Source organism: Rhinoraja longicauda, chromosome 6 (genome assembly GCF_053455715.1).
Source record: "Rhinoraja longicauda isolate Sanriku21f chromosome 6, sRhiLon1.1, whole genome shotgun sequence".
NCBI classification, from domain to species: Eukaryota; Metazoa; Chordata; class Chondrichthyes; order Rajiformes; family Arhynchobatidae; genus Rhinoraja; species Rhinoraja longicauda.
In genome coordinates this window covers 2,330,616-2,356,741 of record NC_135958.1, presented here as the reverse complement: position 1 = coordinate 2,356,741, position 26,126 = coordinate 2,330,616, and the positions used below count along the sequence as shown (strand labels likewise).

At 46.6% G+C, this 26,126-nt stretch overlaps 1 protein-coding gene across 6 annotated transcripts in view; it reads left to right on the top strand.

Moving 5' to 3' along the window:
• The window catches only part of ripor1 (RHO family interacting cell polarization regulator 1), a 206,915-nt gene that overhangs the window by 159,387 nt on the left and 21,402 nt on the right, over window positions 1-26,126 (top strand). For all 6 annotated transcript variants that reach the window (XM_078400348.1, XM_078400347.1, XM_078400349.1 and 3 more), the window contains exons 8-13: window positions 1,407-1,470; window positions 13,203-13,246; window positions 14,282-14,407; window positions 16,425-16,573; window positions 19,936-20,065; window positions 23,199-23,969. In XM_078400348.1, the coding sequence (XP_078256474.1) occupies window positions 1,407-1,470; window positions 13,203-13,246; window positions 14,282-14,407; window positions 16,425-16,573; window positions 19,936-20,065; window positions 23,199-23,969 (1,284 nt within the window). The remainder of the gene's footprint in view (window positions 1-1,406; window positions 1,471-13,202; window positions 13,247-14,281; window positions 14,408-16,424; window positions 16,574-19,935; window positions 20,066-23,198; window positions 23,970-26,126) is intronic.

Genomic DNA, 26,126 nt, shown 5'->3' with positions numbered 1-26,126 from the left:
AACAGGGACACTTTACATTTATACCAAGCCAATTAGCCTACAAATCTGTACATATTTGGAGTGTGGCAGGAAACTGGAGCTTCCCGGAGAAAACCCACGCAGGTCATGGGGAGAACGTACAAACTCTGTACAGACAGCACCCGTAGTCAGGATCGAATCCAGGTTTCAGGCGATGAAAGACAGCAACTCTACCGCCGTACCATCCCATTCATTAATCAATTAAACATAGAAATAGGTGCAGGAGGAGGCCATTTGGCCCTTCGAGCCTGCACCGCACGATGAGGGATTATTTATTTTTGTTATTTTGTTATCTTTTTGTCATGAGGGATTATTTCTTTTCTCTTCCATCAAGATGAGGGATTATTTCTTTTTATCTTTTCTGGCTTTGCATTGTGTATTAGCAATACAAATTTAATGGGTGTGGTCTGAATCATTTGTGGAGCTTCTATGCATTTGTCAAAAAACTGCATTATAAAGTATTTTATTTTCAGAATGGTCCATACAAATTATTTTTGAAGTATCACTGTTGTAATGTCGGAAGCATGATGGAAAATTGCTTACAGCAAATCACTTGAAACTAATGAAATGTTTAGGTATTCATTTAGGCCAGGTCTTTGGGAGATCTCGCCTGCTCTCTCTTTCAGTACAGAGCCTGGTCTCACAATCCCTCCCTTAACTGGTCGTCAGAGTTGCGCTTGCTGCCTGAAAGATTCCGGCTTTAATAGTACAATGCTCCACACTGTCCGATTATCAGCTTGATTGTGTTCTGAGTTAGAGAGTCGTGCCACAGAGCGGAGGCTGGTGTCATTGTATTCTGGAGCCTGGCCTTATCTCAGTGCCACAGCACTGTATTAATGTTGCCCGATGGTGAGGAAAGACAGAGACATCCCATGTGTCTGTTGTTCTGAGCAATGGGCTCAATATACTAGTGTCTGTCATCAGGCGCCCACTCACTCCTGCCTCTCTGCTGGGGGGGGGGGGGGATGATTAGGTTGGGAAACACAATTACCCCTCTGCTTCCAAACTGCCCTTTCCCACAGAGACCTTCACTGTGTATGTGCTTAACTGATTTGTAACCAGAGTGCTGAGTGACTGAGCAAGAGTTACCACTTGTAGTGAACCTCGGCATGCACAAGGTCATGTGATAGGAGCAGAATTAGGCCATTCGGCCCGTCGAGTCTACTCTGCCATTCACTCAAGGCTGATCTATCTCTCCATCCTATCCCCATTCTCCCGCCTTCTCCCCATGACCTCTGACACCCGCATGTATCAAAGCAGCTGGAATGGTCTTTGTTTCTGTAAAAATTCTCCTTCAGTGTTGTGACATCTTAAGTACTATCTCTGCTTTATCTTCAGAAATGAACATGTGCAGATTGGTCCTAAAGGTTTTCTTTTCTTTCATTCAGAGTATGTGTACGATGGAGAGTGACTTGGAAAACCAATTAGGAGAATTCCACGTCAAAATGAAAGGTGGGTCACGACCTGACAAAACTGGTTGCGTTTTTAAAGATGTCCATCTGCTTTATGTCGATCTGCTGAGTTGATATCTCCTTGCCTTCGTCCCCTTCTTGTCCTCTGCAAGAATACACCATGATGTTATGCAATCATTGTCTCATCTAACTGCGACACTTCACACAGCCTTAAAGGAGTGTCTGTGTAATGCTTTCAGGCTGTGTCGTACGTAATAGCTCGGTGAGATAATGATGAGGCAGGGTACAGTGTGAATGTTTCTAAATTAATGTCATTTAAGTAATGGACTATCTTTGCTTGTGCAGCGAATGTATTTACTCTCGCTCGGTTCAAGTGATTAGTAATTACTGCACTGAATGCAGGATTATGAACTAATAGCCTTTCACTGTAATGCAGCTATTATTGTGTCCTGGGATTGAATCCTCTGTTGCTGACGTAAGTGTGCAGGAGGTCTCTGTCTCTTCCACAGTCGGATGCATGCTGTCCTGGATTTGACTTCACTGAACAGTATCAGTTTTGAGCGGGCTGAGATTGCGGCATTGAATGAGGGCTTTGTGTTTGTGCAAAGAGCAGCAGTGGAGAGAAGGATCGGTGGCTTGTCTGGCCAGCAGCAGCAGCAGCCAGCATCTCATTGAGCAGGCAGCTCGCTAATGGAACGCTGACTGCCAATCAGGCAGGTCGGAGAAGCAACAAATTATTTCCTGTTTATTTTTCGCACTTTTACACCTTCCTTTCTGTGCAACAGTGCAGTCATTGTGCTTTGAATCTGGTCTACTGTTTTGTGCAAATTCATTTGGCCTTACTTAGGTTTCTTCACCAACTGGTGAACATAATCTTCAGTGACCCGACAAAGGTGCTTATTTTCAGTCATCTTCGAGTACAGTAAAAATGTACCTGCAAGGAAATGTGCATTTAAAATTGTCCGTTCCTTCCCAGACACCTGATTATAAGTGATAGGAGCAGAATTGGGCCATTCGGCCCATCAAGTCTACTCCGCCATTTAATCATGGCTGATCTATCTCTCCCTCCCAACCCCATTCTCCTGCCTTCTCCCCATAACCTCTGACACCCGTACTAATCAAGAATCTATCTATCTCTGCCTTAAATATATCCACTGACTTGTCCTCCACAGCCTTCTGTTGCAAAGATTTCCACAGATTCACCACCCTCTGACTAAAGAAATTCCTCCCCATCTCCTTTCTAAAAGAACGCCCTTTAAGTGTGAGGCTATGACCTCTAGTCCTAATCCTGATCATTGATGTAAATTAGACGGCCTCGTAGTGAATGTGGGTTTGCCGTGCTAATTCACCCTGGCTACTTACATGTGGCAGAAGATTAGTTGAGTTTATTGTCACGTGTACCGAGGTACAGTGAAAAGCTTTTTGTTGTGTTTAACCAGTTAGTGGAAAGACGACACATGATTACAGTCGAGCCGTCCACAGTCTACAGATACAGGTTAAAGGGAATAACGTTTAGTGCAAGATAAAGACCGATCAAAGGTAGTCCGAGGGTCTTCGATGAGGTAGACAGTAGCTCAGGACTGCTCTCTGGTTGTGGTAGGATGGATCCGTTGCCTGAGAACAGCTGTGAAGAAACTGTCCCTGAACTGGAGGTGTGTGCTATCACACTTCTGTACTACTTACCTGATGGGAAAGGGGAGAAGAGGGAGTGACCGGGGTATGACCTGTCCTTGATTATGCTGGTGGCCTTGCAGAGGCAGCGTGAAGTGTACATGGAGTCAATGGAAGGGAGGCTGGTCGGGTGCTGCAGATAGCACCCGTAGTCAGGATGGAACCCGGGTCTCTGGCGGTGTAAGGCAGCAACTTTACCGCTGCACCACCGTGCCGGCATGCCCGACTATCTCTAAACTAAATCTCTAAACTAAATCTCTAAACTCTAAACTAAACAAACTGACTGCTCGGTGATTCTTAGTCTCGGCGGTAGCCACCTGCTGTTACAGTTCCTGCTGATGAATAGTGGAGGAGATAGATGACCTCATCGGGACACTTTGTCCAAAGTCAGGATGGAATCAGCACCACCAGGGTTGCCAGGCAACGGGGGGAAAACTGCATTGTAATCTGGAGCTGTGGTTGGAAAACATCAGTAATTAAGGATTATCGTATAAAATGAATAATGCAGACAATCGGTTTCTTTTATTGCTCTGTGGCTGACACACTCGGAAGGGATGTGAAGCAAAGGGAAGCTTGCATCAGGAGAGAGAGCTGCAGTGAGCAACCTTGCTCTGGAAATCAAAAACTTCATTGTTTACAAAGAAAAGAACATTTAAAGAGCAACACTTCAGTAAAATTACATATGCGTTTGCTGTTGTGTAGATGTGAGGTTGATTTCAGATTATAGTCATACAGTGTGGAAACAGGCCCTTTGGCCTAACTTGCCCATGCCAACTAACAAGCCCCATCTGTACGTCCCACCTGCCTGCGTGGGGCCCACATCCTTCCAAACCTATCCTATCCATGTACCTATCCAAATGTTTTATTAAAGTTGTGATTGTATCTGCCTCAACTATCTCCTCTGGAAGCTCTGTGTGTCAAAAAAACGTTGTCCCTCGGGTCCCTATTACATCTACCCCTTCACCTTAAACTTATGTCCTTTGGTTCTTGACTCCCCTACTCTGGGTAAAAGACTGCACCTACCCTATCAATTCCTCTCGTGATCTTATACACCTCTGTAAGTCCACCCCTCATCCTCCTGGAATAAAGTCCCAGCCTCTCCCTGCAGCTTAGGCAGGCCCTCAGGTCCTGGCAACATCCACGTCAATCTTCTCTGCACTTCTTCCATCTTAACCTGAAAATCCTGATTTCCTGGATGTGTAATTGCTATTTCACATTTGTATCAGAAGTGGCTATAATCAAGGGGTTGTGGGGTGGGGGGAGTTAAATGTGATAGAAGAGGCCATGTCCTGGTTAAATGCGGGCGATACCGGGATTGCATTGGATGTCATGCAGTGACCCCAACACCACGTAGTTTGCTCGCTCATGAGCTGTATTAAGTCGGATTCTTTGTCGGACTCTTTGTTCAGCTGTTCAGACTGGGTGGGAAACAGTTCCTCCGATGAACTATTGGGAAGGCCAAAGACCAAAGTTAATTGTTACCTCTCATCTAGGCTTTTGCAATAAACTCCGTACCCAGGTTTCTCTCATACTCTCTGACATCATTGAAAACTCGACTTCTCACTAATTCCTGTTTACCCAGTGCTTGATAATTATACTGGCTCCCAGGTAAACAACAGTATGATTTTACAGTTCAAGGCTCCTCCATAATTCTGTGTAATCTCTTTGAGCACTAGAACTCATTGATGTCTGTACATGTCCGTTCTGGTCTCCTGAGCATCCCAGATTTGAACTACTGCCACTGGTGGCACTGCCGTTAGCAATCGGAGCCGAGACTCTGGTCCTCAATCAGAATCTGCTCAACTGCATATCTCTATTCAATGTTCCCTCAGAGTCCAAGCCTTTATCATCTATCCACAAATCTTATTTGGCTCAGTACCAAATTTACTTTGTTTGATGAAACTCCTGTGAAATACCTTGGAGTTTTTCAGCTCTGCTCAGAGTGGATGATTAGGTTGGGTGCTGGGTTTGATCTAGTAGTTTAGTTTACTTTAGAGATACAGCGTGGAAACAGGTCCTTCGACCCACCGAGTCCGTTCCAACCAGCGATTCCCAGACATTAACACTGTGCTGCATGCACGCACATGCGCACACAACAATTTACAATTTTACCAAATCCAATTAATCTACAAACCTGTACGTCTTTGGGCAGTGTGGGAGGAAACCGGAGCACCTGGAGAAAGCCCACGCAGGTTACGGGGAGAACATGCAAACACTGTGCAGGCAGCACCTGTAGTCAGGATGGAACCCGGGTCTTTGGCGCTGTAAGGCAGCAACTCTACCGTTGCGCCACCGTGCCGCCCTAAAGGCAAGTCATGTTCCAGAATGATCCAGAATGTCAACGTGGAGCTGGGTTTTATCCAACCAGAGAGGTACATCAGGTGGGCTTGAATCAACAGGCCGGTGACGTGTGACTGAGTTTGGATCAACAGACTGTTGAACAGACTGGCACTGAGCCAGAATGGGGCAGGTTTGATGGAGCTTACATACATAACTTTGTGGAGAGAAACAGTTACTCAACTAATCGCTGTAATCTGCACCCATCCGTGCTGACCAAGATGCCCCATCTACACTAGTCCCATTTGCACACATTGACCTATATCTCTCTCTAAATCTTTCATATCCATGTATTTATCCAACGTCCCCCAAAAGTTGTAAATGTAAATCCCACAACTATTTTCTTTGGCTACTCATTCCATTTATTTACCACCTACTGTTTGGGGAGAAAAATTGCCCCTCAGGTTATTCTTATTGTTTCAGGTTATTATTATCTCACATTGAGGTCTTGTCTTTCTCACCTTCGGCCTGTTCTAAGTAAGCACCGAGAGGCTTTATACCAAAAGCCAAGGTATTCAGAATGAGATGACAGTGGTATATTTATATTTTGCGATTTAACAACATTTACTCTTAGTGATGTGCCTTAGCAATGGCAGGGTTGTGACTGGAAAATCACCAAAGATGTAGAATCTTCAGATCCATTAACTGAAATGCTGAGCAGGAAAATGGTGATGTCCTGAACTCTGAACTTTCAACTTGGCCAAGAAACAAAATGCTGGAGGAACTCAGTGAGCCAGGCAGCATCTGTTGAAGCGGATTCTGGTTCAGGTGGAATAGGCGTGAGACGGGGCAAGGTCAGGCAAGTGATAGGTGGATAGAGCTGAGAGGAGGGGGTGATTGGCAGATGGGTGGAGTAAGTGACAAAAGCTGGAGGTGAAAGGGAGACAAAATGGAGTCAGATAATGGAGTCAAATGGAGGGCGGTAGAGTTGCTGCCTTACAGCGCTTGCAACGCCGGAGACCTGGGTTCGATCCTGACCTCGGATGCTGTCTGTACAGAGTTTGTACGTTCTCCCCGTGACCTGCGTGGGTTTTCTCCGAGATCTTCGGTTTCTTCCCACACTCAAAAAGACACACAGGTTTGTAGGTTAATTGGTATGGTACAAGTGTAAATTGTCCCTAGTGTGTGTAGGATAGTGTTTATGTCGGTGGGGACTCGGTGGGCTGAAGGGCCTGTTTCCGCACTGTATCTCTAAACTAAACTAAAGAAAGGGGATGATTAAAATGATAAATCTAGAGGGTGGGATATGGGTGGAATGGGACAGGAGGGGAAAGAGAGGGAACCAATGTGAAATATGGGACTTGGGGATGGGAGATGAGAATATGGAGGGGGAGAAAGGAGCGGAGTGATTAGGATGGTGAGAGAAATGCGTGTGCACTGGTGTGGGAGGGAGGGAACGGGAATGAAAGTTGGGCAAGGCTGCTGTTATTCAAAATTGGTGAATTCAGAGTTCGTGCCATTGGGTCGCAGGCTATCCAAACAGGATGCGCAGTGCTGTACTTCCAGTGTGTGTGTGTGGCCTCGCTCGGCCTATTTGTTTTACAATGGATCGGTTTGTTCAACCAACTGACAATCAGTGACTGCGTCTGAAATACCAAGAGAATGTGGTTCTTCAACACCAACTGCATCCAATTCTGCAGTGCTTGAAACAGCCAAAATATCTCAAGAACCTGGTCAGTGCAGATATGAAACCAAACCATGAGATCGCTGGTCCTACAAGGGAGACTGTAGGACCGATGATCATAAACCTGCTTTAATGAGCACCTTATAGATGTAGTGGGAGGGAGGAAGGAGCACAGAGACTAACAGCCTCAGCAGGGGCAAGCATGGTCACCAAATGGGCAATTAAATTTAGAATTAAGGAATTATCTGCCGATTCTGGGCCTGGTTATTAAATTATGCATAAGGAGGGGGGGAGGGAGGGGGGGGGGGGGCGCAGAGATTTTACAATCCAGTTATTGCTGAATGGGAAAACAAAGAACTGCAGATGCTGGTTCATACACAAAAGGACACAAAGTGCTGGAGTAACTCAGCCAGTCTGAGAACATGGACAGGCCATGAACATTCTGGGCCGAGACCCTACTTCAGTCTCCCCCTTCAGGCAACCCAGTGTGTGAATTGTCGTTTTCTGGACAGTTGTGTTTCTGTGCCGTTACTTAGTGTGATTCTTGTTGCCAGGGGATTGTAATTCACTTTTGGTACATTTATTTAAGTTAAGTTAACACATGGTAGTGTAGACTTTGAGAAAGTTTGTATTGGATAAGAGAACATCTTTGTTTTGTGGGGTAGTGATTCTGTGAGGGGAACATGTGCTGTGGATCAGTGTTGACGTGGTACCCAGAGGCTGTGTTATCGAGGGGCCTGACACAGCAGGAGTCTCGGACCCCAACCTCATGTTTATGGAATTAACTTCAGCAGTGAAAGTTTTTTGCAAAAATATTTTTTTCTAAACACGCACCTCCCTGGGCCAATGGCAGTCACTTAACCGGTAATTAGGAGTCTGAGATCATTAGCGATGCAGGACATTGTTGTCTACAATTGTGCCTTTCCTGCATCGCAGGGGTGTAAATCACATTGGCAATGTTCGCTGAAGCAGGAGAGATATTGTGAGATTTGCATCATTGCCGTTTGGACTGTAAAAGACGCAATGAACATCGACACTAAATGCTGGAGTATTTCAGCAGGTCAGGCAGCATCTCTGGAGAAAACGGACAGGCGACGTTTCGGGACGGGAATCTTCAGACATAATGAGTTTAGTTTAGAGATACAGTGCGGAAACAGGCCCTTTCAGCCCACTGGGTCCGCGCCGACCAGCGATCCCCGCACATTAACACTATCCTATACCCACTTGGAACAATTTTTACATTTACCAAGCCAATTAACCTACATACCTGCACGTCTTTGGAGTGTGGGAGAAAACCGAAGATCTCGGTGAAAACCCACGTAGGTCACGGGGAGAACGTACAAACTCCGTACAGACAGCGCCCGTAGTCAGGATCGAACCCGGGTCTCCAGCGCTGCATTCGCTGTAAGGCAGCAACTCTACCGCTGCGCCACCATACCGCCTGAGTGTCAGGCAGATTTGCAGTCCCAGGATAAAGCTGCCCTGTATTTAGAAAGGATGCCGACAGCTCATCTCGAATGCCTTAACACGGTCATTACTATTCCCATGTTGTTTTTAACTATTGCTATTGAGGGCGTGCAGCGTAGGTTTACTAGGTTAATTCCCAGAATGGCGGGACTGTCATATGTTGAAAGACTGGAGCGACTAGGCTTGTATACGCTGGAATTTAGAAGGATGAGAGGAGATCTTATCGAAATGTATACGATTATTAAGGGGTTGGACACGTTAGAGGCAGGAAACATGTTCCCAATGTTGGGGGAGTCCAGAACATGGGGCCACAGTTTAAGAATAAGGGGTCGGCCATTTAGAACTGAGATGAGGAAAAACCTTTTCAGTCAGAGAGTTGTGAATCTGTGGAATTCTCTGCCTCAGAAGGCAGTGGAGGCCAATTCTATGAATGCATTCAAGAGAGAGCTAGATAGAGCTCTTAAGGATAGCGGAGTCAGGGGGTATGGGGAGAAGGCAGGAACGGGGTACTGATTGAGAATGATCAGCCATGATCACATTGAATGGCGGTGCTGGCTCGAAGGGCCGAATGGCCTCCTCCTGCACCTATTGTCTATTGTAACTGTTGTGTTACTGGGCTTGTACAGGGAGCATTAACACATCGAATCCCCTGGAAGCTGAAGAGGAACTTAAATTCCAATAATTAAATTAAATCTGGAATTGAAAGCTAGTATCAATAACGGTGGCAATGAAACTATGGAGTTATTAAAAATTAATCCACTTCATGACCCCTGGGGACAGAACTCTGCCACGCTCAGCTGGTCTCGTCTAGACTCGGCAATGGAGTTGGTATAATTGCCTCCACAATTCAGGCACCGTTAGAGGTGGACAAGAAAGGCCAGCCTTGTCTGGAATGTCCACATCTTCACTAACTAAATGGCTAAAAGCAAATGTAAAATATAACCAACGTTTGCACAAAGTGAAGCACTTTGCAATATTAAAGCACAATTGACAGACAGATGGCAAATGTAGTTGAGAGATAAAGGATGGAAACCGGCCCTTCAGTAACCATTGCCAACCATCGATCACCCGTTCACACTAGTTCCATGTCATCCCACCTTCGCATCCACTCCCTCCACACGAGGGGCACGTTAGAGGCCAGTGAAACTACAAACCCGCACACACTCAGGATGTGCGAGGAAACCTATGTGATCACAGGGAGATTGAGCAAACTCTGCACAGACCTCACCTGAAGTCAGGATGGAAGCTGGGCCTCTGGTGCTGTGAGGCGGTGGCTCCACCAGCTGCGACACTGGGCTGCCCTCGATGCAGCAAAGAGGTCCTGTTGTGATTTCATGACCTTCTCTGCTTTGTGTCAGATCCCTTCACAGATTTGTTTGGAAGCTGCTGGTTGTGCCGAGCCAATGTAGTGCGTGCTCTCACCCATTGCTCTCGATGATTGCTAGTCCCACCTGCCCGCCCGCCCTTGGCCCATATCCCTCTAAATCTATCCTATCCATGTACCTGTCCAAATGTCTTTTCCATGTTACAATAAATAGTTTGTTTGCTTGCTATCTTGTTTTGCAATTTGAAGCAATATCAATCAGGTGACTTTTCTTCATCTCTTGTCCGATACAAGAACTCTGCCCCAGTTTGCATGCAGTCACCAGCTGGACAGATAAAAGAGATCGATGCCAACAGTGGGGTAGAAACAAACTGCTGGAGGAACTCTGCGGGTCAGGTTCACCAGGGCGGGGGTGGATGGATGTGGCATCGTATCGCCACACTCTTGCACCAAGCCCTGCTGGATCTCCCGACTGTGAACCATTTGTAACTCTCCTTCCCATTCCCAGAGCGGCCGTTCTGTGCTCGGTCACCGTTGCCAGAATGAAACCACTGCGAACTGGAAGAACAGCAGCACATTTTGCACTTGGGTAGCTTACAACCCAACAATATCAACGTTGACTTCCAATGTCAAGTAATTCTCTCGCCCCATAACCACCACCTCTTGTTTCTGTTGCCCTCACCCCCACCCAGGTGCACACACATGTTCCACCTTGCTCCTTCCCTTCCCGCCATACCCTCGTCTCCCATCCCCAATTCCCATATTTCCCCTTTATCCCCTTTCCCCGCTGACCCATCCACCCAGATCCCCACTCTTCCTCATATGATGCCTTGTTGTCTTCTTCACGCCTCTAGCCTTTGTCACGTACTCCACCCCCCCCCCCACTCCGTATCCATATATCGCTTGCCAGACTTTGCCCCACCCCCACCTCTTTTCCAGATTCCACCCCCACCCCATCAATCTCAAAAAGGGTCCCGACCCGAAACGCCCCCACAGATGCTGCCTAACCCGCTGAATCCTCCAGCCATTTGTTTTTTGCTGAAGATGCCAGCACCTGCAGTTTCTTGTGCCTCCAATGTCGACAGTGGTTCTGGTCATGCAAAAGTGACGGGTGCAATTCCTTATTGGGTGGTTGGTAAATAGGGATGTTACACGAACGAGGCAGGAAGGCTGCAGAGGAAGAGAATTGCGATGATTTAATAAACCCTCTTCTGACAGGACAACATTTATCTTTTTTTGCATTCAACAAAATCTCTTGAGATATTCTGCCAGTGCAAACCACATGGACTGCATTATTCTAACCAAAGTTCTTTAGACTTTCGAGATACAGCACGGGAACAGGCCCTTCGACCCACCGAGTCAGTGCCGACCCCATACACGAGCACTATCTTACACACTATGGACAGTTTACAATTTTACTGAAGCCAATTAATTTACAAACCTGCACATCTTTGGAATGTGGGAGGAAATCGGAGCGCCTGGAGAAACCCCATGTGGTCACAGGGAGAACGTACAAACTCCGTACAGACAGCACCCGTAGTCGGGATGGAACCTGGATCTCTGGCGCTGTGAGGCAGCAACTCTACCGCTGTGCCAGAGTTCTCTGAAGCATTACCAGACAAAGGGAAGCCAAGGTGTCACATGCCCCACAAGTGGACAATGCCAGAGAATTGTGCTCCCTTTATGTAGTCTCACCACATTCACAGCGAGCAGTCGATCTTTCCTGTGGAGATGGTTTAGTGACCTCCGCATTAATGAAGTATTTAAGTAAGTGAAAATCAGTAATTAAATCATATTGACTACATTTACAAGCAATCAATTAATAATCAGTCTCACTACTCTTGTCATAGCTTATTGATGTTGTACTCCTCAGCTAATTAAAGCCCTATTCTCTCCTTTCTGTGTTCAGATGTTCATCAGCAAACCCTGCTCCGCCCTCCGATAGCTTGTTTGTACTACATTAAATGTGTTTTGAGAAAGAAATTGAATTTCCAAGAAGAGTGCCTTGAAGAATGTCGGTCTGTGCATTTCTGCTCGTGATTAGTTTATGTTGTGCTTGAATAATCTTATAAAAGGCTGCACATATCAAAGCATCCATCCTGGGTGTGACCACAAAGAATTGAACCGAGGAAAACATTTGCCACTCCCATCAGTAATTGGGTTTATAATTGTTGACAACTTCAGAATCTACCTTTTAGGAGAGTTGGCAGCTGCTGAGCTCACAAGTATTTAGACTAACGGTTATATCTCATTATTCTATGGTCGCTTTTCTATGCTTTTTGAATACGACTACCTAGTTATTAATATTGAAAGATCTCAGGAAACTAAAGCCGGTTGCCATTGAAGCAGTCAGAGAACATTGTGCAAATCACTCTCGCAAGAAGACACGAAGAGCTGGAGTAACTCAGCGGGTCAGGCAGCATCTGTGGAGAACATGGATAGGCTCCATTTAGAACGGAGATGAGGAACAACTTTTTCAGTCAGAGAGTGGTGAAGGTGTGGAATTCTCTGCCTCAGAAGGCAGTGGAGGCCAGTTCGTTGGATGCTTTCAAGAGAGAGCTGGATAGAGCTCTTAAGGATAGCGGAGTGAGGGGGTATGGGGAGAAGGCAGGAACGGGGTACTGATTGAGAGTGATCAGCCATGATCGCATTGAATGGCGGTGCTGGCTCGAAGGGCTGAATGGCCTACTCCTGCACCTATTGTCTATTGTGACGTTTCACAGAGTGCTGGAGTAACTCAGCGGGTCAGGCAGCATCTGTGGAGAACATGGGTAGGTGACGTTTCACAGAGTGCTGGAGTAACTCAGCGGGTCAGGCAGCGTCTCTGGAGAACATGGATAGGTGACGTTTCGGGTTGGGACCCTTCTTCAGACTGATTGTGGTCAGAGGGAGAATACTGGGAAGGAGGAGGGGGCAGGACAACGCCTGGCAGGTCATAGGGGGTTACAGGTGGAGGGGGGGGGGTTGATAGGCAGATGGTTGGACAAATGCCGGAGATGAAAAGACAGAACACGTGAGAAGGATAGAAAAAAGTGTGAATTGTGAAGCCAGAGAAAGGAATACATCTTGTGTGGTGTCTGGGTTGGGTTTGATTAGTTTCGTGGTCAGTATTTAACTACATTTTCTTATTTTATCAACCCAGATTGTGTTTTGTCTTTGGTTAAATTTCTCAGGAAATGAAGGCACCATCTGGTCAAGATGTTCTTGGGAATGATTGACGTGGACATAAAAATAGAAGTTTTATGTTGGCTGTGAAAGTCGTGACAAAAGTTATAGCTTTTGCTGTGTGGAGTTGGGTGTTCAATTGCTCAATGTTTTTCCATGACTGACGTTCTTGTCTTGTTTTTAGGACTTGCAGGCTTTGCACGTCTCTGTCCTGGAGATCAGTACGAGGTGAGGAAATATTTCAAGATGCGTAGAGTGCTGTAGATGCTGTAAATCTGAAATAACACGCAGCAGGTTGGGCAGCCTCTGTGGGAGATACCTGGATATCACCTATCTCTCATATTGTCTTTACAGCTGTAAAAACCCATCAAATTAATGCTGGCTGTCAGAACGTCAAGCATATTTCCCTGCGTATTTCCCCGCGACCAATGTTCTCACACGATTCTCCCACCAGTTGCCTACACCAGGTGTATTTTACAGCGCAGGGAAAGAGTCAGGAATTCACGAGGCAGCTTTAGGGAGTTAGATGTGGCCCTTGTGGCTAAAGGGATCAGGGGGTATGGAGAGAAGGCAGGTACAGGATACTGAGTTGGATGATCAACCATGATCATATTGAATGGCGGTGCAGGCTCGAAGGGCCGAATGGCCTACTCCTGCACCTATTTTCTATGTTTATACGACTTGGTTTGGCCGCATTTGGAGTATTATGTACAGTTCTAGTTGCTGGATTAGAGGGAGGCTTTGTAAAGGCTGCCAAGGTTGTTTACCAGAGGGATGGCTGGATTAGAGGGTATTAGCTACAGGGAGAGGTTGACAGGCTTAGTTTGTTTTCTCTAGAACATCAGAGGTTGCGGGGAGACCTGACAGAAACATAGAATATTATGAGAGGCATAGATCGGACATTCAGTTAAACCTTATTCCCAGGATGCAAAAGTCAAATACGAGAGTCCTTGGGTTCAAGGTGAGAGGGGCAAAGTTTAAAGCAGATGTGCAGGGTAACTGTTTCACATAGAGGGTGGTGGGTGCCTGGAGCGTGCTGCTGTGGGGTGGTGGTTGAGACAGATACATTAGTGCAGTTACCACACTTGTGGATAGACAGATGGACATGCTGAGAATATTGTAATATATCTGCTGGCGGGTGAGAATGGGTCTTGGCATCATGTGACATTGTGGGCCGTGGGGCTGAGCTGCTCGACGCTTTGAGAAGCTCAGGAATGAAAACGCTTTCCACACGTTTCAAAACATTCCATCATTTGATTGCAGATATTTATGAAATACGGGCGCCAGAGGTGGAAGTTGAAAGGTCGCATTGAAGCGAATGGGAAGCAAGTGTGGGACAGCGAGGAGATGGTCTTCCAGCCTCTGCTGACGGAGTTCCTCTCCATCAAGGTGAGCGCTTGGACCACGTGAGGAACAACACTGATCTCCCAGCGTACGTCCCTCGGGGAGAGAGAGAGAGAGAGAGAGAGAGAGAGAGAGAGAAATGGGCAAAGTGCCCCGCTCTCTGAAGCATGGAGCCAGCCCAACATGGCTTTGTTTACTGGCCATGTTCCTGTTTACTGAGGGAACTTCTCCAGAAGGAGGGTCGGCCTGTAATGATGAACTCTCCCAAATTCTCCAGTGGAAAAAATGACTCTGCAAAACTCATTGCTGTCGACTGCCAGACTCAAACAAACCGCTGCAGGCAGAACACAAGTCCGTGATCTTTTACTGTCGGCTGCAATGAAAATAAAATCCTTTTAAGTGTAAACAGAATTGGAAGATAACATTTCTTCTTTATTTCTTCCAACAACCATCTCCTGCTCCATATAAGAGATTGAGCCTTTCCCATGCCTTTCCAGAGCCTCGGGCACAGACTGTAAGGCAAAGTCTGCTGCCCAGACAGCCAGCTGCTGCATTTGGCTGTCTGCTTACCTCCCCCCCCCTTGCTGTCTGCTTACCTCCCCCCCCCCCCCTTGCTGTCTACTTACCTCCCCCCCCCTTGCTGTCTGCTTGCCTTCCCCCTCCCCCCCCCCCTTGCTGTCTGCTTGCCTCCCCTCCCCCCCCCCTCCCTCGCACAATTTTCTCCATGCCTCAAACCACATCATTTGGTCCCATCCCAGATCTGTAAATGTGATTGATATGGTCTGCATGTGGAGCAGAGAGAGGCGGTAACGCATGGACTGGTAACATAGCATTATCAAACTAGTAGACAAGACAGACACAAAGTGGTGCCTGAGGAACTCAGTGGGTCAGGCAGCATCTCTGGGATTGGTGATGTTTTGGGTCAGGATCGCTCTTCAGTCATGCCTAAAGAAGGATCCCAATCTGAAACTTTGCCTATCCTCTTTCTCCGGAGATGCTGCCTGCCCATTGAGTTACTTACAGAGTTATAAAGTGATACAGTTTGGAAACAGGCCATTCGGCCCAACTTGCCCACACCGGCCAACATGTCCCAGATACACTAGTCCCACCTGCCTGCGCTTGGTCCATATCCCCCCAAACCTGTCCGATCCATGTACCTGTCCAACTGTTTCTTAAACTTTGGGATAGTCCTAGCCTCAACTACATCCTCTGGCAGCTTGTTCCATACACCCAGCACCTTTGTGTGAAAAAGTTACCCCTAGATTTCTATTAAATCTGGAACCCTGAGCCACACCACGAGTCACAGGCCTCCAACCAGAGAAGCAACTTCCACCATCACCCTCTGCTTCCTTCCTTGGAGCCAATTTCTTATCCATTCAGCTATCTCTCCTTGGATCCCATGCGATCTAACCTTCCAAAGCAACCTACCATGCGGAACCTTGTCAAACGCCTTGCTGAAATCCTTGTGTACATCTACAGCTCTGCCCTCATCATTCTTTTTGGACACGTCTTCAAAAAACTCAATCAGTTTTGTATGACATGAACCCCCACGTACAAAACCAGGCTGACTATCCCAAATCAGCCCTTGCCCGTCCAAATGCCTGTATAACCTATCCCTCAGAATACTCTCGAGTAACTTTCCAACTACACATGTTAAGCTCACCGGCCTATAGTTCCCAGCATTCTCCCTGCAGCCTTTCTTTGCTTTGTGCCTATCTTTGGTATAAACCAGCAGCTGCAGTTCTTTGCTTCTACACAGTAAACAAGTCACATTCGGTCACAATCCAGTGACTACATTTCAGGACCTGCCACATCAAGTGGAGAATTTAAATATAGTTAAATTTCAGGGGTGAGTTTTAATTTGGATGTCTGCTGAGACCAAGCTGTACCATTGGTTGCTGCACCTCCTAACACAGCAAAAAACATGGAATGGCTCATCCAAAATGTAGGTGTCCGTCATTGCACTATAGTGAAGATTATTTCGCAAAATTCTTCAGATGAGTTATTTTTAGATGAGCTGTTTTTAGCATCGCGGCTATTATTAATTGGTTCATTCTTGCAGGTAACAGAGTTGAAAAGCTTGGCAAATCACGTCATCGTTGGCAATGTCTCGTGTGAAACAAAGGATTTGTTTGCAGCCTTGCCTCAGTCTGTCGCTGTGGACATCAATGACTTGGGAACTATTAAACTTAGCCTGGAGGTCATCTGGAAGTAAGTCTTTCCCAGTCTAAAAATGGGACAGGATTAGCCTTTTGTGGTGTGATGATGGCATTGAAAATGCTTCGTTTGCATCTAAAACTTGTAAGAATGTTATATACTCAAAGGGCTACTTTCATCTCTTCACAAGGAGCCCTTTCACATTCAATCTGTTGCAAATTCCTATGTTATTTTTGACGAGCATGTGGTTCAGAATTATTGCACAATTGCAAGGAAGTTGTTCCGCTCAGCCCCTTGTGTGGAGAAAGCAAAATAACAAAAGGATCTTAAATAAAGAAATAGTAGGAATCTTTATGAAAGATAATTGTGGATGACTGCAATCTTGGAAATTGGACAAATCCAATCAACAAACGTGATGTTATGGATGGGTTCATGATGTTATAGATGGATATATTAGCAGGGATGAAGGAATGGCTAAATGACAGAAAGCAGAGTTGGAATAAGTGGGCCATTTTCAAGGCATTGTGGTGCACTGATAAAGGTGGGATAAAAACATAGAAAATAGGTGCAGGAGGAGGCCATTCGACCCTTCGAGCCAGCACCACCATTGATTGTGATCATGGCTGATCATCCACAGTCAGTAATCTGTGCCTGCCTTCTCCCCATATCCCTTGATTCCACTAGCCCCTAGAGCTCTATCGAACTCTCTTTTAAACTGATTGTGAATGATCAGCCATGATCACATTGAATGGTGATACTGGCTCGAAGGGCTGAATGGCTTACTCCTGCACCTATTGTCTATTAAATTCATCCAGTGAATTGGCCTCCACTGCCTTCTGTGGTAGAGAATTCCACAAATTCACAACTCTCTGGGTGAAAAAGTTTCTTCACACCTCAGTTTTAAATGGCCTCCCCTTTATTCTTAGACTGTGGCCCCTGGTTCTGGACTCCCCCAACATTGGGAACATTTTTCCTGCACCTAGCTTGTCTAGTCCTTTTATAATTTTATACATATCTACAAGATCCCCTCTCATCCTTCTAAACTCCAGTGAATACAAACCTAGTCTTTCCAATCTTTCTCATATGACAGTCCCTCCATCCCAGGGATTAACCTCGTGAACCTACGCTGCACTGCCTCAATAGCAAGGACGTCTTTCCTCAAATTAGGAGACCAAAAATGCATACAATACTGCAGATGTGGTCTCACCAGGGCCCTATACAACTGCAGAAGGTCTTCTTTGCTCCTGTACTCAAGCTATGAAGGCCAACATGCCTCTAGCTATGAAGGCCAACGTGCCATTAGCTTTCTTCACTGCCTGCTGTGCCTGCAGTGACTGGTGTACAAGGACACCAGGTAAGAGGATGTTATAAAATAGCAAATTAGTTGGGAAATGGGAAGTTATCCACTTTAATTTCCGATAAATTCCAGAGTCAATCCATGTTCTGAATTTAGAACGAGTTTAGGTCAGACAAAGTTTAGTATTTTTTGGTTGACCTTAGCCTTCCAGGTTTGGAGATGACGTTGGTGAAGTCGGCAGGCCCCATGGGAGACATTGTGTATTAATGTGTGTCTTCAGGAAAGGAAGGGAGAAGGGCGTGAATGTCTCGACAGTGTGTACAGTTACAGAGTTGTCCTTTGTGGCAGAGTTCTAGCACCGGTTGTTTTGATTGTTTTTAGATGTGTGCTACAAATCAAATAGAGTCGGAGCATTGATGGTCTTTGGCTTTGTACTTTCCCTTAACCCAATGCTATTGTTGAAGATTAAATAAGGATTCTTTTTTTATTTAGATGAGCAATATGTTGTAATACAAGTTGATAAGTCATAGGAGCAGAATTGGGCCATTCAGCCTATCGAGTCCACTCCGCCATTCAATCACGGAGAATTTATCTTTCCCTCTCAACCCCATTCTCCTGCCTTCTCCCCATAACCTTTGATGCCCTTAATAATCAAGAAACCTGTCAATCTCTGCTTTAAAAATACCCAATGATTTGACCTCCACAACTGTCTGGCAATGAATTCCACAGATTCATGACCTTCTGAGTGAAATAATTCCTCCTCATCTCCATTCTAAAGGTACACCATTTTATTCTGAGAATATCATGAGAGAGCCTTGCATTCCTGCAGCATCTTTCACAACCTCAGGGGGTCATCACGAGGCCTTTCCTACCAGCGACAAATCATAGCCTTTATTGTAACACCAGGAGACGCAACACTAATGCGTGCACAGCCGACAGAAGTCAAATGAAGGACTAAATAAATTATTCAGAGATCTCAGTTAGGAATTACTCATTCCCCAGCACCCTGGAGATAATTTCACTGCTTTTTGAATAGATCCTTTACATCCATCAAGGGAGTGTGTTGTCTCAGCCTCTGGCATTGCAGTGCTCTCCTGGCACTGTGCACTGGAGCATCAGAGCGCCATTGTGGAGTGGGTTGGACCTAACCTTTTCCATCTCTGGAGCACGGTGACTTAGAAACATAGAAAATAGGTGCAGGAGGAGGCCATTTGGCCCTTTGAGCCAGCACCGCCATTTATTGTGATCATGACTGATCATCCACAATCAGTAACCCGTGCCTGCCTTCTCCCCATATCCCTTGATTCTGCTAGCACCTAGAGCTCTATTTAACTCTCTTTTAAATACATCCAGTGAATTGGCCTCCACTGCCCTCTGTGGCAGAGAATTCAACAAATTCACAACTCTCTGGGTGAAAAAGGTTTTTTCTCACCTCAGTTTTAAATGGCCTCCCCTTTATTCTTAGACTGTGGCCCCTGGTTCTGGACTCCCCCAACATTGGGAACATTTCTCCTGCATCTAGCTTGTCCAGTCCTTTTATAATTTTATACATAAAATTGCCCCAAGCATATCAAAACTCTTTTTGCATGATGTGCAGGAAAGAAAACTGCAGATGCTGGTTTAAATCGAAGGTAGACACAAAATGCTGGTGTAACTCAGCAGGTCAGGCAGCATCTCTGGAGAGAAAGAATGGGTGACGTTTCGGGTCGAGACCCTTCTTCAGTCTTCAACTAATCAAACCCAATCCACACCCGATGTATTCCTTTCTCAGGCTTCACAATTCACACTTTTTCCTATCCTTCTCACGTGTTTTGTCTTTTCATCTCCGGCATTTGTCCAACCATCTGCCTATCAAACCCCCCTCCACCTGTAACCCCCTATGACCTGCCAGGCGTTGTCCTGCCCCCTCCTCCTTCCCAGTATTCTCCCTCTGACCACAATCAGTCTGAAGAAGGGTCCCAACCCGAAACGTCACCTATCCATGTTCTCCAGAGATGCTGCCTGACCCGCTGAGTTACTCCAGCACTGTTTCTTTTTTGCGTTGTAAACCAGCATCTGCAGTTCCTTGTTTATTCAGTGTATCGTTTCTTATATTGCATCGTTGTCCTGTGTCTTTCAGTCCATTTGATAAAGACGATCAAACATCTGCCACAAGCACGGTGAACAAGGTGGCCACAGTAAACAAGCGATTTTCCACCTACAACCAGAGTCCACCAGACACCCCGTCCTTGCGGGAACAAGCCTTTTACGTAAGTGTCTCCGAGCTTTACTTTAAACTTTAGAGAAATAGAGAGGACCAGTGATCACCCTGTACATTAACACTACACCACACACTTTTACCGAAACCAATTAACCTACAAACCCACACATCTTTGTAGTGTGGGAGGAAACTGGAGCACCCGGAGAAAACCCACGCTGTCACAGGGAGAACGTACAAACTCCGTACAGACTGCACCCGTAGTCAGGATCGAACCCGGGTCTCTGGGGCTGAGAGGCGGCAACTCTACCGCTGCGAGACTGTGCCACCCTCCAAGGACAAAAAAACACCTGCTGACCTGTGAAGTTAACCTGTGTGTTGGTGGGTAGCCGTGTTAATTCAGAGCAAACACAACAGCCTATCTGCCACAACAGAAAAATGTTTCCTCTGACAAAACCTTTTAGGGTTAAAACAAGTTATCAAACCATGTAGCAAATTATGATTTTTACATCCAGGTTCTCTGGAGTTTTTATTTTCAGATTGCTGTCAGAGATGGTTTTGTATCAATCAGCAGTGGGTACTGTCAATAGGGGGGGGGGTACAGTATTAATAAGATTGTGGTGTATGGTCATTCAGCATGCAAACAGGCCCTTCGGCCCAACTTGCCCATGCCAACCAAGATGCCCCATCTGTACTAGTCCCACCTGTCCGCATTTGACCCATATTGCTCCAAACCTTTCCTATCTATGTACCTGTCCAAATAGCTTTTATATGTTGTCATAGTCCCTGTCTCAGCTACCTCCTCTGGCAGCTCATTCCATAAACCCACCACTGTAGGTTTGGAGAGGTACTGTAATGTGTGGCTCTGTACCCTTGTGGCTGGGGACCTTTGTTCTTGAGCCACACACAGTAAAACTATCACCGTCTGTATAAACTTGTTAATAATTTTACAGCCCCTTGGGTGCACAAAGGCTTTGACTCGAGCTACATAATTTGCACATTTTAAACACACAGTTGTCATGGTGACTGAGAGGTTTGGGGAGAATAGAGAATCGGCTCACTGACAAAGGATAACCGGTGTGCAAAAATCAAAGAAGTTCGCAATAAAGCTTCTAATAAATTATACCATTTGGATTGACTTTTGCAGACTTGGGGATAAGTTTGCATGGAGCGCAGGGAGGGTGAAGGGTGATCTTATAGAGGTGTGTAAGATCATGAGAAGAATAGATAAGATAGATGCACATTTACTTTTACCCAGAGTCGGGGTATCAAGAACCAGAGAACATGGGTTTAAGGTGAGGGGGGAAAGATTGAATAGGAAACTGAGGGGCAACCTTTTTTATACAAAGGGTGATGGGTATTTGGAAGAGTTTTTTGCTTTGTATATATGTTTTATTCTGAATAAAGTTTATTTTGGGGGGGAAATGATTTGACAGTAAAAATCAGTAAACAGCTTTGACAAATGGCAAAGTGCTGGCGCCCAGTTTTGCCGTTTATTGTGTGTTTTGGCAGCAGCAGAAGCATCTCACTGCCTGAAGCCTCGTGTCAAGTCAACCTGGCATGCTATGTCCTTGCATTGGGATAGCTTTGATTCCTTATAGTCCTGAGAGTTGGGTTTATAAACGCTGATTGTTTTGAAGCCCCAGTAAATTACATTTAAATTCTACACCCAGCTCGAGTACAGAACTCTGTATCAGGACTAAGGATAGACACAAAATGTTGGTATCACAAAAAGCTGGAGTAACTCAGCGGGTCAGGCATCATCTCTGGAGAGAAGGAATGGGTGATGTTTCGGGTCGAGACCCTTCTTCAGACTGATGTCAGGGGAGGGGGCGGGACAAAGAAAGGATGTAGGTGGAGACAGGAAGACAGTGGGAGAACTGGGAAGGGGGAGGGGAAAGAGAGGGACAGAGGAGCTATCTAAAGTTAGAGAAATCAATGTTCATACCGCTGGGGTGTAAGCTGCCCAAGCGAAATATGAGGTGCTGTTCCTCCAATTTGCGGTGGGCCTCACTATGATAATGGAGGAGCCCCAGGACAGGAAAGTCAGACTGGGAGTGGGAGGAGGAGTTGAAGTGCTGAGCCACCGGGAGATCAGGTTGGTTAAGGCGGACTGAGCAACACAAAATGTTGGAGTAACTCAGCGGGTCAGGCAGCGTCTCTGGAGAAAAGGAATAGGTGACGTTTCGGGTGGAGATCCTTCTTCAGACTGAGAGTCAGGAGAGAGGGAAGGGAGAGATATGAAAAGGTACAAAGAACACATGAATGAAAGATATGCAAAAGGACAAATCAAAGTCAGCAACGATAATCAAGAGGAAAGGTGGAGCCCACAATGGTGCATTGCTGGCTGTGGAGAAGGTGATAACGAGTGGATCCAAACAGTGCAACTAAGCAGGACGACAGTGAGACTAGTAGCAGGACGAGGGTGGGGGGGGGGGGGGGGGGGGAAGAGAGAGGGAATGCAAGGGGTACTTGAAGTCTTCTTCTTTTGTGTCCATCATCTATATTTCAAATGTTACATCACTGTCATCGTCCGTCCTGAAAAGGATGCAAGCTTCCGGCGACAATTAGTGGGAGCCTCACTGGTACAGTAGACGATGGTGGCAGCAGAATTAGCGCAGGACACTTGCAGTTCCCAGCCCTGCCACGTGGATGCTTCTGCCACGGGGCCACTTGAAGTTAGAGAAAGCATTCTTCAGTCCTGTTTGAGTCTGCTTGCACCTTGTTCCCCATACACACCTTGTTCCCCATACACACCTTGTTCCCCATACACACCTTGTTCCCCATACACACCTTGTGTCCCCATACACACCTTGTGTCCCCATACACACCTTGTTCCCCATACACACCTTGTTCCCCATACACACCTTGTTCCCCATACACACCTTGTTCCCCATACACACCTTGTTCCCCATACACACCTTGTGTCCCCATACACACCTTGTGTCCCCATACACACCTTGTGTCCCCATACACACCTTGTGTCCCCATACACACCTTGTGTCCCCATACACACCTTGTTCCCCATACACACCTTGTTCCCCATACACACCTTGTTCCCCATACACACCTTGTTCCCCATACACACCTTGTGTCCCCATACACACCTGGTCCCGCACATGCAGTGTGCTGTTCTCCAGCGTGTCCGTGAGGCTGACTGACCTGTGCCGTTCTGCTTTGTTTAGAACATGCTGCGGAGGCAGGAAGACCTGGAGAACGGCGCTGCCTGGTCCATCTCCTCCGATTCCTCCGACGGTTCTTCCAGCCCGCAGCTGTCAACGAGCGCCAGGCATTCACCCAAGACGCTGGTGCAGCCAGAAATTCAGGGAACGGTGCCCAGGATCACCATAACGTTGGCACATGCCGAGGAACCACTGGCAGAGAGTGCCGAGGCGAGCAGGCATTCGGTGGAAGAGGACATCGCAGAGGAGCCGGAGCACGTGATGTGGAATGGGAACGTGCCGATTTCCAGAACTCTCAGCAATATCAGTGAAGCGAGTGTGGACGGGGCGATGGACTTGCATGCCCCAGTGAGCCCAGAGCCAGAGGTGCAGGTGGTTGCCGCCATGAATTTGGCAGCATTGCCACCAATGCCAGAGACTGTGCCCACTCAGGCCGTGCCTGAGCAGAGCATGGATGCCGTGCTACAGTCGGAGGCTCCACTGGTCGCAGCACAACCCCCTGACGTCCCTTCCTGTGGTCTGCAAGCAGAGGTGGCTACCGCTGAGGCGGCTACCGCTGAGGTGGCAGCTCACAGCTCTGCCCCCACAGAGGAGAATACCAGACTGAGCAAGGAGAAGACTGAGCTAGCAGAGCCGGCCAAAGTGAAGCCGCCTGACCCGGGCATCGACGAAGCCCTGATGACGTTAAATTCCACACTTGATGATTACCGCGGCCAGTTCCCTGAGCTCCAGAAACTGGAGATGGAGGTCAAGCATTTGGAAGAAGTTCTATTGGTAAGTGTGTTGGGTTAGGGTTGGTTGTAACTCAGTGTAAATGTGCCAGTGTGGGAATGGAGTGGTTTGGTCACCCTAGGGTACGGCATGATGGTTGGTCGGTGCAGACTCGGTGGGCCGGGAGGCCTGTTTCCACACTGCATCTCTAAACCAAACACTTTAATTACATTTTAACTGTGCCGGTGTGTTTATGGACGGTGTGCGCTATATCCGTTCCAGTCCTGTTTGCTGGACAATTTCTCGGAGTTGGATTCCCTCAGTGGGAGTTAAACAAGTGTGATAAACTAATAATGAGTCGGGTGAGGCCATAGGTTGAAGTTCTTCAGTCGATTAGCTTCTTCTCAAATCCGTTATGTCGCTTTGCAGTTGGATTATCTCTCCTCATGTGTTGAGGCTCTCATACCCTCAGATGATCTGATTCATTTAACTAGAACAGTAATGATTTCTCTGTCCTAGAAGGTATTGATCTGCTAGTCTGACGCCCAGGCTCCATGTGGGGAGCTTTGCATCATTAATATCCCTTCAGTCTCGTTGATGGCGCAGTCATTGCCAAATACTGTCTCGTCCATGTTGGCCTGGTCATGATGACGATGTTTAGAGATACAGCGCGGAAACAGACCCTTTCGGCCCACCGGGCCCACACCGACCGACCAGCGATCACCACATATTAACACTATCCTACACACACTAGGGACAATTTACACTTATACCAAGCCAATTAACCTACAAACCTGTAGTCTTTGGAGTGTGGGAGGAAACCGAAGATCTCAGAGAAAACCCACGCAGGTCACGGGGAGAACGTACAAACTCCGTACAGACAGCACCCGTAGTCGGGATCGAACCCGGGTCTCCGGCGCTGCAAGTGTTGTAAGGCGGCAACTCTACCGCTGCGCCACCGTGACTGTGTTGGGTCCACTTAATGCTTCACTTCGTGACGATTCTCCAGTGACATCGGGAGGAATTGACCGGGTGTTTCCAGGGAACCCACAGTGAAATGGCTGCTTATTTTCCAATTCCCAGTCACGGTTAGCCACGTGCAATCTGAATGTTTGCCTCCTCTCGTCACGTCCTCTACTCCGTCAGTCCGAAGATGCGTCCCACCCAAAATATAGTTGGTCCATTTCCCTCCTCAGATGCCAATTGATCCACTGACTTCCTCCTGCAAATTGTATTTTAAATCTTTAAAGCTTAACAGAATTATTTTTTTTTAAAGCATTATTTTATCTTGTTCCACAATTTACAGTCAGTGCATCTGTCAGTAATTAAAGAGACTCTGACTGTGTTCCTGGCCTTTCCACAATTATAAGCACATTTCCTAAAATTGAGATTTTCCCATGACTTTGTGGTGAAGAGTAAATGAATTGCGTATACGATTCTCTCCCATTTAGAAGATGGTGCTGGCTAGGGTTAGACATCCTGTGTTGCTGCTTGTCCTGCCTTCCTTTACTCTCTCGCACAGTTTCCTTCTACAACTTTTACACATACAAATGTCGGCATGATCTTTGTAGCTTCTGTGTAAATCAACGTTTTTGGCCATCAACTAAGTTGAGCAATCCATTTCTTCTCCCTGTGAGGCCACTACTTCGATGCGTCCAGTTTATTTGCGTGAGAAGCTTAAATTTTCAGCCAATTTTCAAAATGTGGGAAACCCAGCTACAGTAAAACTCTGACAATCAGTCAGCCTTGGGACTTCAGTACTGCCAGATCGTTGTATGAAATTCCCAATAATATCATGGAAGGGTCAACCTACCGACCCGAGACATTGCCTGTCCATTCCCTGCCCACATGCTGTCTGGTCTGAGACCCAGCATGGAAACAGGCCCTTCGGCCCATCGAGTACATGCCGACAATCAGTCACCCATCTGCTACTTCTATGTTATCCCACTTTCCCATCACTAGGGTCAATTTTACAGAAGCCAATTAACCTTTACAAACCTGCACATCTTTGGAATTTAGAAATGAGCACCCAGAGGAAACCCACACTGACACGGAGAACGTACAAACTCCACACAGACAGCATCCGTAGTCAATATCAAACAGGTCTCTGGTGCTGTGAAGCAGCAGTTTTGCCACCGTGCTGCTGTGCTGTTGAGAGATTAGGGAGTTATTAAAATCCAGGCTGTGCAAAAAGTTGAAGTTGGAGGAGTGCTTGTATAT